General features: G+C 35.5%; 1 protein-coding gene across 1 annotated transcript; it reads right to left on the bottom strand.

Annotated features, from left to right (window-relative positions):
- Positions 1-5,845: 5,845 nt before the first annotated feature.
- Positions 5,846-9,170, bottom strand: LOC111883903 (uncharacterized). Its single transcript, XM_023880233.2, has 7 exons — positions 8,659-9,170; positions 7,780-8,301; positions 7,591-7,701; positions 7,379-7,447; positions 7,239-7,286; positions 6,699-7,129; positions 5,846-6,589 (listed from the first exon to the last, which is right to left on the bottom strand). Exons 1-7 carry the CDS (start codon positions 9,137-9,139, stop codon positions 5,975-5,977), a joined length of 2,277 nt encoding a protein of 758 aa, XP_023736001.1. The 5' UTR covers positions 9,140-9,170; the 3' UTR covers positions 5,846-5,974.
- Between the last annotated feature and the right edge of the window lie 5,910 nt (positions 9,171-15,080).

The raw sequence follows: 15,080 nt of genomic DNA, 5'->3' as shown, positions 1-15,080 counted from the left end.
AATATTATACTTCCAACTACTCACAAGCGACCAATCCTAGGCGAACTTTGGTTTGTCCTTAGATAGTTGTTTAATTATCTTAGTCAAAACCGATTCTTGTCATTTTCCCTCTAAATGCGCTAGACATTTGGAAAATTTTAGAATGGTCAAATATTATAGCATTTGCAATCGATCCTATACCCGAAGCGTATGGGACACAATGCATAATGTCTTACATAAAGATTTGATACTTTATAAATCTTCCGCCATAATATTTCATTTGCTATGTTCTCAAAATTCGAATTGTGAAGAGGAATGCCGTAATCATAATCAAAATTTTGAGAACACACTATGTACCTTTGACTAAATTTATTAACATTTCTCAACCTAAGCCTTTAGATTTGAAATGAAGCATAATATTGTCCCCCTTAATTATAGCAAAACAACTTTACAACCCTTACGACTTTGCAAGGTATAACTCTTGTTTTCTATAATTAATATTGCCAACTTGCAATACGTGCCTTAATAATCATACAGTCATAACATTTATGCTCCCACTATCATGATGATTATTATAAACATAACACTTATGCTCCCACTAGCTTTGACATGTATTCAGAAACATCTTAACTTTCAGAAAAACAATGCTTATTGAATTTCTTAAGTTCATGTTTCTAATACTTAGTGCTTTGATAATCTTTTATCCAGGCTTCTTGAACTTATACACCTTTGCCTTAGATAGTTCATATGTGTGTCTAAACAATTTCCAAACCTCATAATTCAAATTATGGAAAGGGATACCGTAACCATAATCGAATTCGAGAATGCAATTTTACAATCACTATCTTCTTAAAATCTTTCTTAGTGAAAGTATTTCCTCACAATCATTTTCATGAAGGAGGAAATCTTATGACACTTAGATTTAAACGGTGTATTTGTTCCTATCCATGTGAATTTGTTAAAACCAAAGTTTATGACAAATTCAAACTCATATGGACCGAACTTTCTTAGTCTTGATTTCTTGCCTTATGGTAGCACAGCTGCCCACCATGTCTTGCAAGTAGATAAGCAGCTCACCTTTTCTTATCAATGTACTTTCCATTGATCAAGGTCCTTGCCTTTTATGCATTCAAATGAGAACTCATAGGGCTCACATGCATAACTAACTCAATTGGAACAACACATAAACAAAATAATGTCAACACGATAGGTTGTAAACCTCAACTTGTGTGCTAGTGATGATCGATAAGGTTTATTTGACTTGTTCTTGAATCCTTTCAAGACCATTAAGACTCCCACTGACTCCTTGACATATACGATTCTCTTGTTAATAACCATTTCTTAACAAACAAATATTCAAGAGTTAGTGTAGCTTTTATCAAGACATTTCATAAATTGGTCCTAGTTGGTCTTTGTCTTATCCAAGACATCACAACTTTTCCATATTTGATGAATGCTATAAACCTTCTTAATACTTATCACTCAATGTCACAATCTTAACTTTAAGACTTGTTTTGGAACAAAGTTATGATTGACTTCTTGATTTAACCATTTCTTCAATGCTTGATTCCTCTTCCTAGACATACAATTGTACTAAGACTCACCTAGAGGATCAATTGAGATGTGGTTCTTAATCATTAAGACCTATCATAAAGCATAAAAGGTACTCTCCCTTCTTCTTAGAATGGAGAAACTTTTATCTTTCTGCCTACTTGATTCTTCTTATTCGTTCTGCTATTGATTTAAACTTTTTCAATCAATTCATAATTACACTTAATCTTGTAAGTATAATAATATTTACTAAACCTTTAGTAAATCATGACGAATATCATTGTCACTCTTATGGTGGACTTGATCAACACGCAACTTTGTGTGCTCGATCTCCTAGTCCTTCACTTGACACTTTGTCAATGAATTAGTCTAATTTCCAAATATGAAATTTCTCATTCATCGTGCAACCAAGTTGCATGATTCCAAGTTTCTGTCCAATTGAAACTTGGGTGATGAGAAACTTTCCTTATTCGGTAAATTCTTCGACATTTCCACAAATAACATAATAAGAACCAAATCCATTATTGCTAATAATAGAAACATTTTAACATCAATTTTTCATACACGCCATTGCAAGGATAAATAAATAATATAAAATCAAAATTTATTTTATTGCGGAAAAATTTTGTCCTTACAATGCAATTCATTGAAAAACTATGCTAATACATCTTTCTTAGCAATCTAATTCTAACTCTAAGTAGTAGCTCCAGAATCTAATCTTCGAGAAATGCGATCGAAATCCATTCCTTCACGGTTAGATTCTGCTCACTTCTTCCCTTAAGCTTCCTTTCTTTTCTTCGATCCTACAAAACATCAATTGTAATCTTATCACATTATGTATTAAGAATCTAGAATAGAAGCTTAAAAGAGTTAGTTAATGGATTTTACCTATATTAGAGCCATACGTTTCGACTCTCCCATCTCTTAGATCTCTTAGGTAAATGGGGCAGCTTCGTCTCCAATGCCCTTTCTCTTGGCAATAAAAGCAAATTGACTCTTTTGGAACATGACATGGAACTACTTCAGACATTGTCTTTCTCTTATGATCAAACTTTTTGATCATAGCATGTCTTTCGTTGCCATTCTCTATATCCATAGAGGTCTTGAAGGCAGATTCACCAATCAACTTTGCTTTTCTATTGCGCCAAACCATTGCTGATTCAGCAGCAATAAGCATATAGGTGAGATCTATAAGGGTCACGTTGCGGTTCATAATATAGTACTCTCTTACGAACTAACTATATGAGTTAGGAAGTGACTAAAGAACCCAATCAACATCCATTTCCTCACAGACAACGGATCCTAACATTCTTAACCTATCAATGTGTGACTTCATCCCTAGGACGTGTGCACACACCGACTCTCCTTCTTTATGTTTACTTGCCAAAAGGGCTTGAGTGATCTTGAACTTTTCAAGCCTTTGAACTTGTGGGTTAGGGAGAACAATTGGAGGAGGTGGAGGAAGTGAAGCATGATTTCTTGTTCCTCAATCGAATCGTGGAATACCATCTTCATGTGGAATGCTTGTTCCATGGGATTTGGGAAAACCATAGTTGTCGAACTTTGACATCTACAAAATGGGAGAAAACAAACTCAAGTTAGTTGATTGATTGAGTCCTTAGTAAATCACCCAAATGAGATACTAAGGCTAGGACCCAACACAATATTCTACAACTCGGGAGAGGGATGTCGTAACCCAAATTGCAGAACATTTGAAGGTAAGTGAATCACGATTCACTAATTTCCACCATGAAAAATGAAAAAGAAATTTAAGTTTTAAATCTATGAAAACTCCTAGATCCTATGAGATTCATTGAACATTTCAATGGTATGTTTAAATCTCGATATGCCCCTCTTGTTTGTGACTGGGATGCCGAGGATCACAAAGCGGGTGTGAATAACCATGCAAACTTACATGGTGCCCTCATATGTTACAGTCACCTATTCGATGTGTCGGTAAACCACACACGCTCCACCGAACTATGACAAACATTGAGTCACCCTTTGCTACCTTTGCTTAGAACCATTTAGTGTGCCGGTAAACCACACACGCTCCACTAACGTCTTCGCAAGGGCACAAAGTGTAATTTCATGGAATTGCATCAATTCACTTCTTCCTAAGTAACTAAGATTGGGAATTTGTAAAACATTTAGTTACTTTTGTATATCATTATACTTATAATGGAAGGTTTTGTCCTATCCTACCCGTTCGGCTAACAACCCTCCACTAGTCAAGAGTGCGGTGGGTAAGAGTGGATACTCATTCAATCGCCATTTTATAGGCAATTTCCTTAAACACCCCTTATAGACCAGCTTCGTGAATGAGGCCTACTAACGGTAAGACTGACTTTTACTCATACATATATATAATGTTAGACTTTTAATGTTATATATATAGTATATGGTGTATTTTACACTTTTAAAATATTAGGTGGTCAAAATTAACAATTATACTTTTAATTCAATTAAATTTTAAACCAAAAACTTTATGGATTTATTAAACCTCTTTTAATTATACACCTTAATTAATTAATAAAACCATAAGGGTGTGATTTGAACTTTTTTCAAAACAATACTAGAGTTTTAGAATTTAACATTCCTAATTAAACTTTTAATCAACTTTTAAATTCCAAAACTTGAGGGCAAGTTTTGAAACATTTCAAAAAATTAGGGTTTAGAATTTAAATACACATCAAATTAAACTATTAATCCAAAATTTTAAATTCCAAAACTTGAGGGCAAGTTTTGAAACCTTTTTCAAAACATTAGGGTTTTAACTATTTAAATTTGAAAACAATAAAACTTTTGGGTTCAAATTTAAACTATAATACCTAAAGGGGAAAATATGAAACTTTTCATAACACAAAGATCAATAACAAATAATCTAAATTAACAAGTAATCACATAATTATCCATATTTAATTTATTTAATGATTTCTTGCAAAACAATTTATCAATTTAATCAAAATAATTAATCAATTATCACATAGGGAAACAAATATTTTATTAATTGATAAATATATTCAATTAGATCAAGAATATAGTCAAATATATCACAAAATCGGATTTATATTGATCTAATATGATAAGGCAACTATCCTTAAGCAAAAACAGCAAGAAATCCCGGTTTTCCCTTCCTTCTGACGAGTCGACTCGCCGAGTCAGGCATGGAGTCGTCGAGTCAGCATGTACTCGGCGAGTTCATCTATGGACTCGGCGAGTCCAACCTCCAGAAACATAAAAAACGAATTTTTCAATCATATAATGCATCAATACAATAGAAACCAGTCTAGGCTCTGATACCACTGATGGGTTTTAGCCATAAGAACATCCTATGTGCTCATACAAACCCTAATGCTTGGATCTAGGTTTCTCTATTGTACATGCAAGTTATCCAAAACTATAAACCCTAATTCTAGCATACAAGTAATCATATTAACATAAGAATAGGTTTAAGATGTTACCTTGATTGTTATGTAGTAATAACAATCCCAAATCTCCTTGTATTGACTTTAGAAAGCCTAGAGTCACAAATGTCACTCCTCTAATGGTTCACAAACACCATAAGCAAGAGGATGAAGAGGAAAGAGGATGGAGGCTGCCCAAAAACATGTGAAACCCTAGAACAAAGCTTCCCACCGTTTTTGAGTCATAAGGGGTCTATTTATAGTGAGGCTATTAGGGTTATCTAACAAGGAAACCCTAATTTGGATGCTTAAGCCCTAAGCAACCCATGAACTCCTTTAATTAAGGCCTTGGACGATTTCCCCATGGGTTTCCCATAGAATTCGTCCACTCCTTAATTTAAGACAATCCATAGCCCATATTGCAATTATCTTATAATTACAATTCCAGTCCCTTAAGTTTAATTAATCTCTTTTAGTCACAAAACTAATTACCAATTAATTAATTAAACAATATGATTTCTCCTTTAATATATTATTCCCATAATATATTAATAAATCATATTTAATCCTTTATCTCTATAATTCATCCTATCAAGTTGCTTTGGTGAAGGCAACCCAAAAGGACCATGCACCATCGGGTCATGTACATACCAAAATAGTTATGGACTTAGACACTAATCCAACAAAAATAGCAACATACTTTTTTAGAAATACATCATTGGTCCTGAGGGATGTATTGTTTTTGAGGATGAAGAACATTTTAACCAATAAGTATGTCACTCAGCCATAAAATGATCCTATTTTGTGCATACTTTTTGTTTATGAACATTCTTGTGGTAGTAGTGGTATGGTGATGGAAAGTGTAAATGGTACATGCAATTCCCAATTCTAATAATAATTCTGATACGTAGTCACCCAATCAATATTTCTCCAGCCTAATACATTAGATAACTTAAATACTACAAATTCAAATGACTACATTTTTTACCACTTTTCACATCTATATGGTCTGCCATTTTATAAACAAAGAAAAATAATTAATAAAAAGGATGGTCTCTTTTCTTACCAAAAATACTTCGGCCATATGTAGCACTAATCAAATCTATGACAAGAGGGAACTGCAGGGTAACAAAAGAGGTGATTGGTAGGCATGTCAAGACAACTATTGGAATAAGAATCCTGAAGTTGCTTTGGCCAAAGACAAGGTACAACGTTGCAGCAAAAGCTACTATCATGGCTGTGGTTGAGATGAACAAGGTCGCCAAACCAATTATCAACTTTGTAGGCAACTTAAATAGAAAGTCTTGTTCAGCAAAACGTGCGGTGAGAATCGACAAAAACATTAATAATGATGTAACAGCTGCAAATAATGATATGGCATCTGATATTGCAAATACTGTAAAAGCGGTGTGATTGGTAAAAATTGGTATCCCCTTGTTCTGATCGCTTCCTCCTGGCACTGTAATTGCTGCTGCAAAGACAATGGTGATGATTAATGCAGCTGTAATCGTGTAGGACTCCGCAGTAGACTTCATCCATTTTTCTCCTTCAATCACCAACTCCTTGTGTTCTCTACTAAATACCATTTGTGGTGTTTCATTGAAAGAGTTCTTTTGTATTACGCTTAGAGGACAGATGAATTTTTCCACTTCCTACAAGATTACAATATGTTTGTATGTTAATTGTTACACATGCTTGATAAAACTTATGGCACGTCTTTTAATATGACGTACGTCAATTTTGGATCATCGATATTCATACCTTAAACCATTGCAGTTCACGTTGTATTTGTAAAGCTGCCCCCGATATAAGATTCAATTTGTTGTTAGGTGCCAATCTTGCAGCTAGATGCAACAGGTTATTCCCATAAGAATCTCTAACTGTTCGATATATATTCCTATGTTCACTCATCTGATAAAGGAGGTTGTAAACTTTTTCTGAGCGATTTATCACAGCATACTGAATAATGTTGTGACCGTCTTCGTTGGCACTCAAAATTGCATTTGGGAAGAGAAACACTATATATTCTACAAACGAATTTGCATTTTGTCTAGTGGCTTCAAGAATCGGATTTTTGTAATAGTGATGGTAAGAGCTGGGGTGATTCTTTTCCTTTATCAAATCAGATGCCCTATACAACAGTCTCATAGCATCTTCATGAGTTTCAACTCTCTCTTTAATTGATAACCACACTGCAATATATATAGATCCAAATGAGTATCTCAAAATGACGAAATAGATCTTTTTTTTCTCTCTTTTGTTTTTTAGTAATACAATGATGGTACTTGTTGATCATCTTACCTAACATCCCAGGGATAAACAGAAAAAGCATAAGGATGAGGTAAGCCACTGCATTAAGCGATGGGATGTTTGTTAGAAGTAATAATAGAATGTGCAACCAGCATGTTGAAAGTTTAAGAAAATATAAACTAATGACTTACCAAGAATGATTACACTGATTATCAAACTATCAACCCATGGGGAAGATCTGTCAATTCTGTAAATGCAGGCTGCTCTTTCAAGTAATTGATCAGTCCATACAATATAAAAAGTGGTGTGCAGGAAGTTTGTTAGAGACGCCTTATAAAAAATGACAATGTAAAGGAACACGCAGATTAATTAAGATAAAAAAAAAAAAAAAAAAGCAACAAACCTTTATATCTTTCAAACATATTGACTTGGCTTGGGAAATTTTGAGCTATAGCCATAAGCACAGCATCAGAATGCAATGTTGTGTAATGCTTCAATAGTTTTCTGGCAAAGCCTACACACACACATAGTCCAAAGTCAGATCTATACATTAAGCGGATGGGTAGGTTTTTTACTAACCAGTAACACTTACGGAAATCTTTAGACGAAATAACACTAACTAGAAGCTCATCACCAGTTTTGCCAGAAAACAGGGCGTCCTTCTGTATGTCATCGGTATTATTGATATGTTGCAACAGATGTCGGGCTGTGTCGGTGTGCATATTAGAAAGAGCCAAGGCTAGTGGTGTCTGACCCTCGTTGTCCTCGGCCAACAACAACTCTGGGTTTCTTGCCACCAAGATGTCAGCAGCTTGGGTGTTGCCAATAATGGCAGCGACATGAAGCAGTGTACTTCCATCTGAATTTCTCAGTTCCATTAATTGTGTGTTCTCAGGTATCCTTTCCAACAATTTCTCTAACAATTCCGGGTTCTTGGAAGTACCGACTGCTACATGGAGCACCGTGTTGCCATTATTCGTGATTTTGTCTATCACTGTAACACTTCCAAAACTCAAAATCCCTTCAACCGCATCCCAATATTCTTCTTGAGCATATTTGTACAATCGTTGGAGATTCAATGCTCTGTCTTCTTCATCTTCACCTTGTAGTGTATCTATATATGCATACTTTTGTTATGAAGGTAAAAAAAGAAAAAGATAGATACAAAGTATGTGCTCTGATGGTGTAATCTAATCTCTAATCCAAATATTGGGGATTCTAAAGAAGGAAATTAAGTAAAAACAAAGAAAAAACCTTGTTCATGTACATGTTTATATGTTTTGTCATACTCTGTATCTCTTTTACCTTGTTTGTTTAAATAAATACTTGGTCCACTCAACTTTTTAGTGACTATATATACAGTAAAAGCTATACATATTTAATTTACTAGTAGTATGCTTCGGTATATCTAAAAGATAAACAAAAATAAACGATTGATTAGATTAGCAAACAAGAGATAGATTGTACGTACCTTCAACAACAGGAGGCAGTTGTGGAACAACAGCAGGAGGAGCATACATAGTCTGCAGTTCATCCCATACATCTTTTGCACTGAAATCTTCTGCTGCATTTCTATCTAAATGAAGTTTTTCTGTAAGACGATCCAGAACATCCGTGAGTGTTTGTTCCGAGAGGAAACCAAGAATCCAACCTTTCACAAGAGCATCTGATCTTGTCCACAGCCAAAGACTGTTATGGTCACACACTTTCTCCCTCCCGGAAACACTACTACTTGTTTGAGGGTTTACAAGTGTTCCATCTACAAATCCAAACATACCATGACTCTTTAAGAGACATAGCATCTGTGTTTTCCAAACACCGTATTTGTCCCTACCACTCAGCTTCACACTAATAAAGCTTGCTGCAGCAGGATTTGATGGATATGGGTATGTGTATTCTTCTCCAACATCCAATGTGACATGTTGATTAGAGCTTGAGCTTGAGCTTGCCATCTTTGTATGTTTTTTAATTTTTTCCTATCTTCAATCCTCCTGCTTCCATCTCTTAGATATTTAAATAGGATACATGGAGTGGATTTGTGGTGCCCACAAAAGCCACTTTAGGATTGTATCCTCCACAAGTATTCCCTTAAATATTAAAGATTCAAGCAAAGAATATTATAATTGCAAAAGTTATTTACTAAACGATTTTACTATTAAATTTATTCATCAAAATGTAATGCAAGTACCGTGAAGGTTATCTATTTATTACAAAATAAAAATAAAGAACAAGTGAAGCCCATCCCTTCCATTTTTGTAACCCGTCTGTGTTCTTAGTCCTTCATACAGTCATAGGCAAAGGGAATTATAACAAGAACTCTTTAATCTTTATAGAGTAAGGAACATAGTTTATTGTTTAATTGGTTGACTCAAGTGAGTTCTTACTGATATATAAGGTACAGATAAGATCAGTCTTTGAAACAACAACTCTAATATAATCCTAAACTGCTCCTAATTGTAGCTATGTTCCAGACGAGATTTGAACACTTAACCTCAAAGGAAGACAACACCTGATACCGCTGGGCTAGAAGCCCTGTGGTTTTTGTTGATTGTTTAAATGGACAAAATTAGACACTAGATCCACCCAAAAGAACTAGTTCATTTTAGATATAATAAAATTTAGATACATGTTTTTATCTACTTAGAAGAAATTACTATACAAATGTAATACACTAATACTGGGCGGTTATTAGTTATATATTTAAAATATCATTTGTTGGCATCTTTGTAAGTGACTACATTTTTACGGCATTTGGCCTTGCTTTCATCATGTCCGTATGTTACACAAGGCTGGACAATATTCATAATACATACTCGTACACCAAATTATGTGTATGAACTGTTTCAGTATTAATCTGTTGCTATAGATTGATATGAATCAGTCCTCTCTTACAGAGAAAAACTATTTGATAACCAAACTATATAAGAACAGTTTCAGCAACAAACTTTTGGAATGAAACTGTAGTGCCAATATAAGTTTTGGGTTAGTAATTTTAAGTTTTATATAGGAGAGAAGCATGATTTTTTGTATTTAGACTTATCACTCTCCCTCCATGGACTGTAGTTCTTATGTGTTTTATATTTAAGAAATAAACTTTAATTGTACATGGAGTACAATTAAAATTTAATTTATACCAACTTCATATCATTTTTCTCATTATCTTGTGTTCATTGCAAGCTACTAGCCTGGTGTATATACAGCATCAGTACTTGCTTGCTGGAGTAAATACTAACTCTTAACTTTTTTTGTTTCTCTCAATATTCCTACCACTTTCTCGTACATATCATAAATAGAAAGATGAGCTGATTTGTGGTGCCCACAAAAGCCACTTAAAGATTGCATCCTCCCCAAGTAATACCCACATCTGTTCTAAAAGAAGTAATTCCCTCATATAATAAAAGTTTCAAGCAAAGAATAGTAATTACAAAAGTCACTTACCAAATGATTTTACTATGAAATGTATTTACTAAAATGCATATAAGTACTGGGAGCCTCATTTTACTATTACAAAATAAAAGAAAAGAACAAGTGAACCCATCTTTGTATATGCCTCTTATGCAGGTCAAGCTCCGAAACTGACATTTGAATTATATAAATTTCAAATAAATCAATTGTAGTGTGTTTCATGTGTTGGGTAACGAGTCAAAAAGGGTAAAATCTTAATTTGCTTGACTGAAATTTAATTTATTGTGGAGTAGTGAGTACATATTTTATCATATATGTAGTAGTAATATGCTTCATGAAGATTAAGACCTGCATCAATGAATTAGAGGTGAACAATGCATGGCTTTCTGTGGACCTTTTGAAACCAATGCCGGTGCTAACGTAACAAGTTTGACACTTGAGTTCGTACAGTTAGACCGAGTTGAATAAGTGCTTCCCTCTAAAAAATAATTAAAAAATAGCAATGTACCCTTAAAACAATAAGCATGAAACAAGAACACACTTTTAAACATCCAAGTAGTCGGCATTTTTTGCTTAGTGTTTGAAATTACATTGCTATTTCTTGCTTAATGCTTAAAAGTTGATTTAAAATTTCTCTTCAAAATGTATGTGTTAGGACTTGGGACTACTCTTAATACTAGTTAAGGCTTTTAATAACATTTTTTATAAGTACCTGTCTGTCCAAAAAAAAAACACATCGGTAGACTATCATTTGGGTGGTCATAAGTATAAAGGAGGATCATCTTGTGTCTTTGGCAAGGCAGACAGTGGGGTCGGAGATCATCTCTCTGTTATAGGAAGAGGACCATTGGGGTCTAGGGCGAGGTTAGGCCTGTGTAGCTCTCGATGGGGTGAGACTCGTGGGCATGGCCCGTTCGTTGGTATAGACTAGGTGAGACCCTTGGGCAAGGCCCACACGTTTATGGCAGTACAGGTGAGACCTGGTAGAGACCGGTTAGGTTAAGGTTTTGGATCTTGGTTTTAGTGGGATGTCTATGTGGTCAAGTGAGTGGCAAAGGGTTATGCATAGGCTTGGGTAGCCTTATCAGTTGGACTCTCAGAAACCTGGTGGATGGACCAGGTCTGAGGTGTGAGACTGGTAGTCTAGTGAATGGATGTCATGAATCAGAAGATTCCAGGTTAAATGCAAGTGTAAATCCTTGGATCTCAGGTTTTGAGTTATGCACCGAGTTGATTTTTGGTTGAGAATCATGTTGGAAGTTGATGGTGTGTGTATATATATATATATATATATATATATATACATATATATATATATATATATATATATATATATATATATATATATATATATATGCTAGATCTTAACTCAGAAGGTTATGGATTTACAAATCTGTGTAACGGTTTATCAGTTGGAAGGCTCAGGGCCAAAACGGGATGTTTTCAGTTCGAATGGTAGAAAAGGCCCTTGTGATTATGCTTTGGAATGGTTTTACCTGTGAGTAGGTCTAGCAAGTTATAGGACTTCAGAATTAGAGCAGCAACGTATCGGTTCGATAATTAAGGAATCAGTGTCTTGTTCAACACTAGAATGTTTAACTCCCAGAGTGTCTCTTGCTGCTCATTGTGTTCCTGGATTCGTTAACTTCGGGATGAGTCTTTTACTTGAAGGATTATCTAAGCTTTCTATCAAATGCAAAGTTTCAGCAGCAAGGATCGACCAGTGATTATGTTTTCAGTGGAAACAACAAGATAATCAGAGAATAGAAGTGTTATGATCGGTTGGATTACAAAGTGAAATTGTAATGTCAATGTTTCGCCATGGGCTGTCTGTCAGGACCAGACAGGGTTTACAATTTTGATTTTCGGGCATAGTAGTAATGCTTATTCTTCAAGGGTAGCGGTAGAGGTGTCCTAGTTGTCCGGTGTGGCTGGGAGGTGGTAAGGAGGGATTTCGAGGACGAAATCTAATTTAAGTAGGGGAGAGTTTTAACATTTGTTTCCTTGGATGAATCGAGTTAGGGTTTCGGAGGGTGTAAAGGTTGGATTTTGGAGAAAAAGGGGTCCTGCAGCCCAAGCCTACGAAGTTTTAGGGTTTCCCGCGTATTTAAGCCCCCGTAACTCAGTTTTAGGGTTCATTTCTCATCCTCCACCTTCCTCTAGCTCATAAAACCCTAACCTAATCAATCTTTGTGATTTTGGATCAATTTTAGTGTTTTGGTGGCTAGAAGAAGAAGAAGAGGTTCTAGAGTGTTGGTTCAACAAGGAGGCTTCATCATCATCATCATCTTGTGCACATTTTGGATCATTGTAAGTGTCGAAGATCCAATATTTATGAACTCAAATTGCTAGATCTAAGTTCTAAGCTCCTTTTTGCATGTTTATGATGGATTGCATGCTTGGAATCCATAAAGTAATCGTTTAGGACATGCTTAGGCCATGCATGTCCATCAAGTAAATGTTTTTATTGGCCTTTAGAGCTCTTGTTAGCTTCTGGATGAAGTAGGATTGAAGGCTTAATGGATTAAGGACTTAAAGGTTGGGTTTTTAGCCTCAGCCTGTTCTCACAATGTGAGAAGCATCTGGTCTCGTTTCTGGTCATCTGTTTGGGGCTCACGATGTGATAGAGGCTTCTCACAACATGAGGGCAGCCCTGTTGACTTTCCCTTGACTGAGTTAACTATGTTGAGTCGTAATAAGTTGGGATTTTATTGAGTGAGTTCTCACGACGTGACCAAAGCTGGTCACGACGTCAGATGTGGTTTTTAGGGTTTTGAGCCTTGTTGGGCCCTAGTTTTTTGTATGTGGGCCTTTTTGATGCATGCGCCCATTTGGAGATTTGGGTATCTTTTAGGAGTTTGGGCCTTCTTGGATTAGGTCCAAGATGGGTTTTCGGCTAATTAGGAAGTTGGGCCATAATGGGCTCTTGTTGCTATTGGTGGGCCTCAGATTTTGGGCCAAGTGAGGAAAGGGTAAAATGGACTTTTACCCTAAGTGTTGAACAATCGGACTTGGATCTTAGCTATGGGTTGTGGTCCAATTATTAATTTGGTATTATTTGTTGGTGCTAGGCGTGGGGGGTTTTCCAAATCGGCAGTCCGAGCTTTTATATGAGATATTCGACAGTTTGAGATGAGTCTTCCTTTGTAGTAGCCGTGGGTCGAAGTCACCAAGGCCGGCCCACAATTTATGTTATAGCACGATGATTGTCTTTGTGATAATTGCCAGTCATGATTGTATTTGTATGAAGACTCGGTGATTACTATTATGATATTATGTGGTAGTAGTAGGGGTGAATAGACCCGGTGCCTGGTTGATATAGACCGAAGAGGTAGGCCAGTACCCAAATATGTTTAGCAGTATCCAGTTGAAATAGACCGAAGGGGTAGGCCAGCACCCAAATATGGTTGGCAGTGTCCGACTGAAATAGACGGAAGGGGTAGGCCAACACCTAAATATGCTTGATAGTATCCGGTTGAAATAGACTGAGGAGGCAGGCCAGCACCAAGATATATTTGGCACTATGTTTGTATAGTATGTTTGATTCATATGTGGTATTTTAGAGAACTCACTAAGCTTCGTGCTTACCTTTTCAATTTTTGTTTTAGATACTTTCAGTTTGAAAGTAAAGGGCCCAGCTTTATTGCAGCGCATCCACCTATGTTTCCACTCTATGATGATTTTGAGATTTTACTCTGATAACTGTTTTCTTATAAAGTACTTTTGAATATTAGAAAAAGGATGTTGCATGTTGACTTTAACTATAATTAATGTTTTGGTTGAATAAAAAATGAAATGTTTATCTCAAAATTTTGGGATATTACATTTGTTTTTTCATGACGAAGCTTTGCCTGAACCAATCATAGTGATGGTAGATCAGAAAGAAAAATGGAGTTAAAAAGAAGGAACAAGGTCTAACTGATAATAGAAGAGGATCGCCATGAAGACGATCGTGAGGAAGAGGGTAGGGTTGGATATGAATTAGTTTGATAGCATATTGGACAAGATATTTTCCAATAAGGAGATTATTGCATTAACATTGCTTGAATACAATATAAAAGGGTCATATGGGTTGAGAAACTAATGGGCTAAATACATACAAAGGCTACTATACATATATACTATATACCATAGTAAGCATGAAGTAAGCATTTATTTATTTATATATTTATTTTTGTGAACGGAAAATATTACATACTCCTGCTAAACTACCCCTAATACCACCTATGTTCGGGACGGGATTTAAACCCTCAACCTCAAGAAAAAAGGGCAACACCTGGTACCGCAGACTATAAAACCTTTGGTATGAAGTAAGCATCTAGTAAGCTACTTTTGTTCTTGCTTACATAGTTTCAACTCTTTTTTTATTAGTTCCTAACATTTTCTCATGACAAACATTTCTTAAATGTTCTCTGTAATTGTCTATCCTCTATCGTGCATGTAACTCTATACAAGCTTTAGACTTCTTTAAGTTTCTTAATACGCAAA

Source organism: Lactuca sativa, chromosome 7, assembly GCF_002870075.4.
Source record: "Lactuca sativa cultivar Salinas chromosome 7, Lsat_Salinas_v11, whole genome shotgun sequence".
NCBI classification, from domain to species: domain Eukaryota; kingdom Viridiplantae; phylum Streptophyta; class Magnoliopsida; order Asterales; family Asteraceae; genus Lactuca; species Lactuca sativa.
The sequence above is the reverse complement of the archived record's forward strand: the minus strand, read 5'-3'. Positions and strand labels throughout refer to the sequence as shown.

Excerpts from the sequence above, each read along its gene's own strand:
- LOC111883903 (XM_023880233.2), bottom strand. The coding sequence starts at position 9,139 with ATGGCAAGCTCAAGCTCAAGCTCTAATCAACATGTCACATTGGATGTT. Across the intron at positions 7,702-7,779 it reads TATTTCGTCTAAAGATTTCC|GCTTTGCCAGAAAACTATTG; the intron begins GTAAGTGTTACT and ends GTGTGTGTGTAG. Across the intron at positions 7,130-7,238 it reads GTTTATCCCTGGGATGTTAG|TGTGGTTATCAATTAAAGAG; the intron begins GTAAGATGATCA and ends TATATATTGCAG.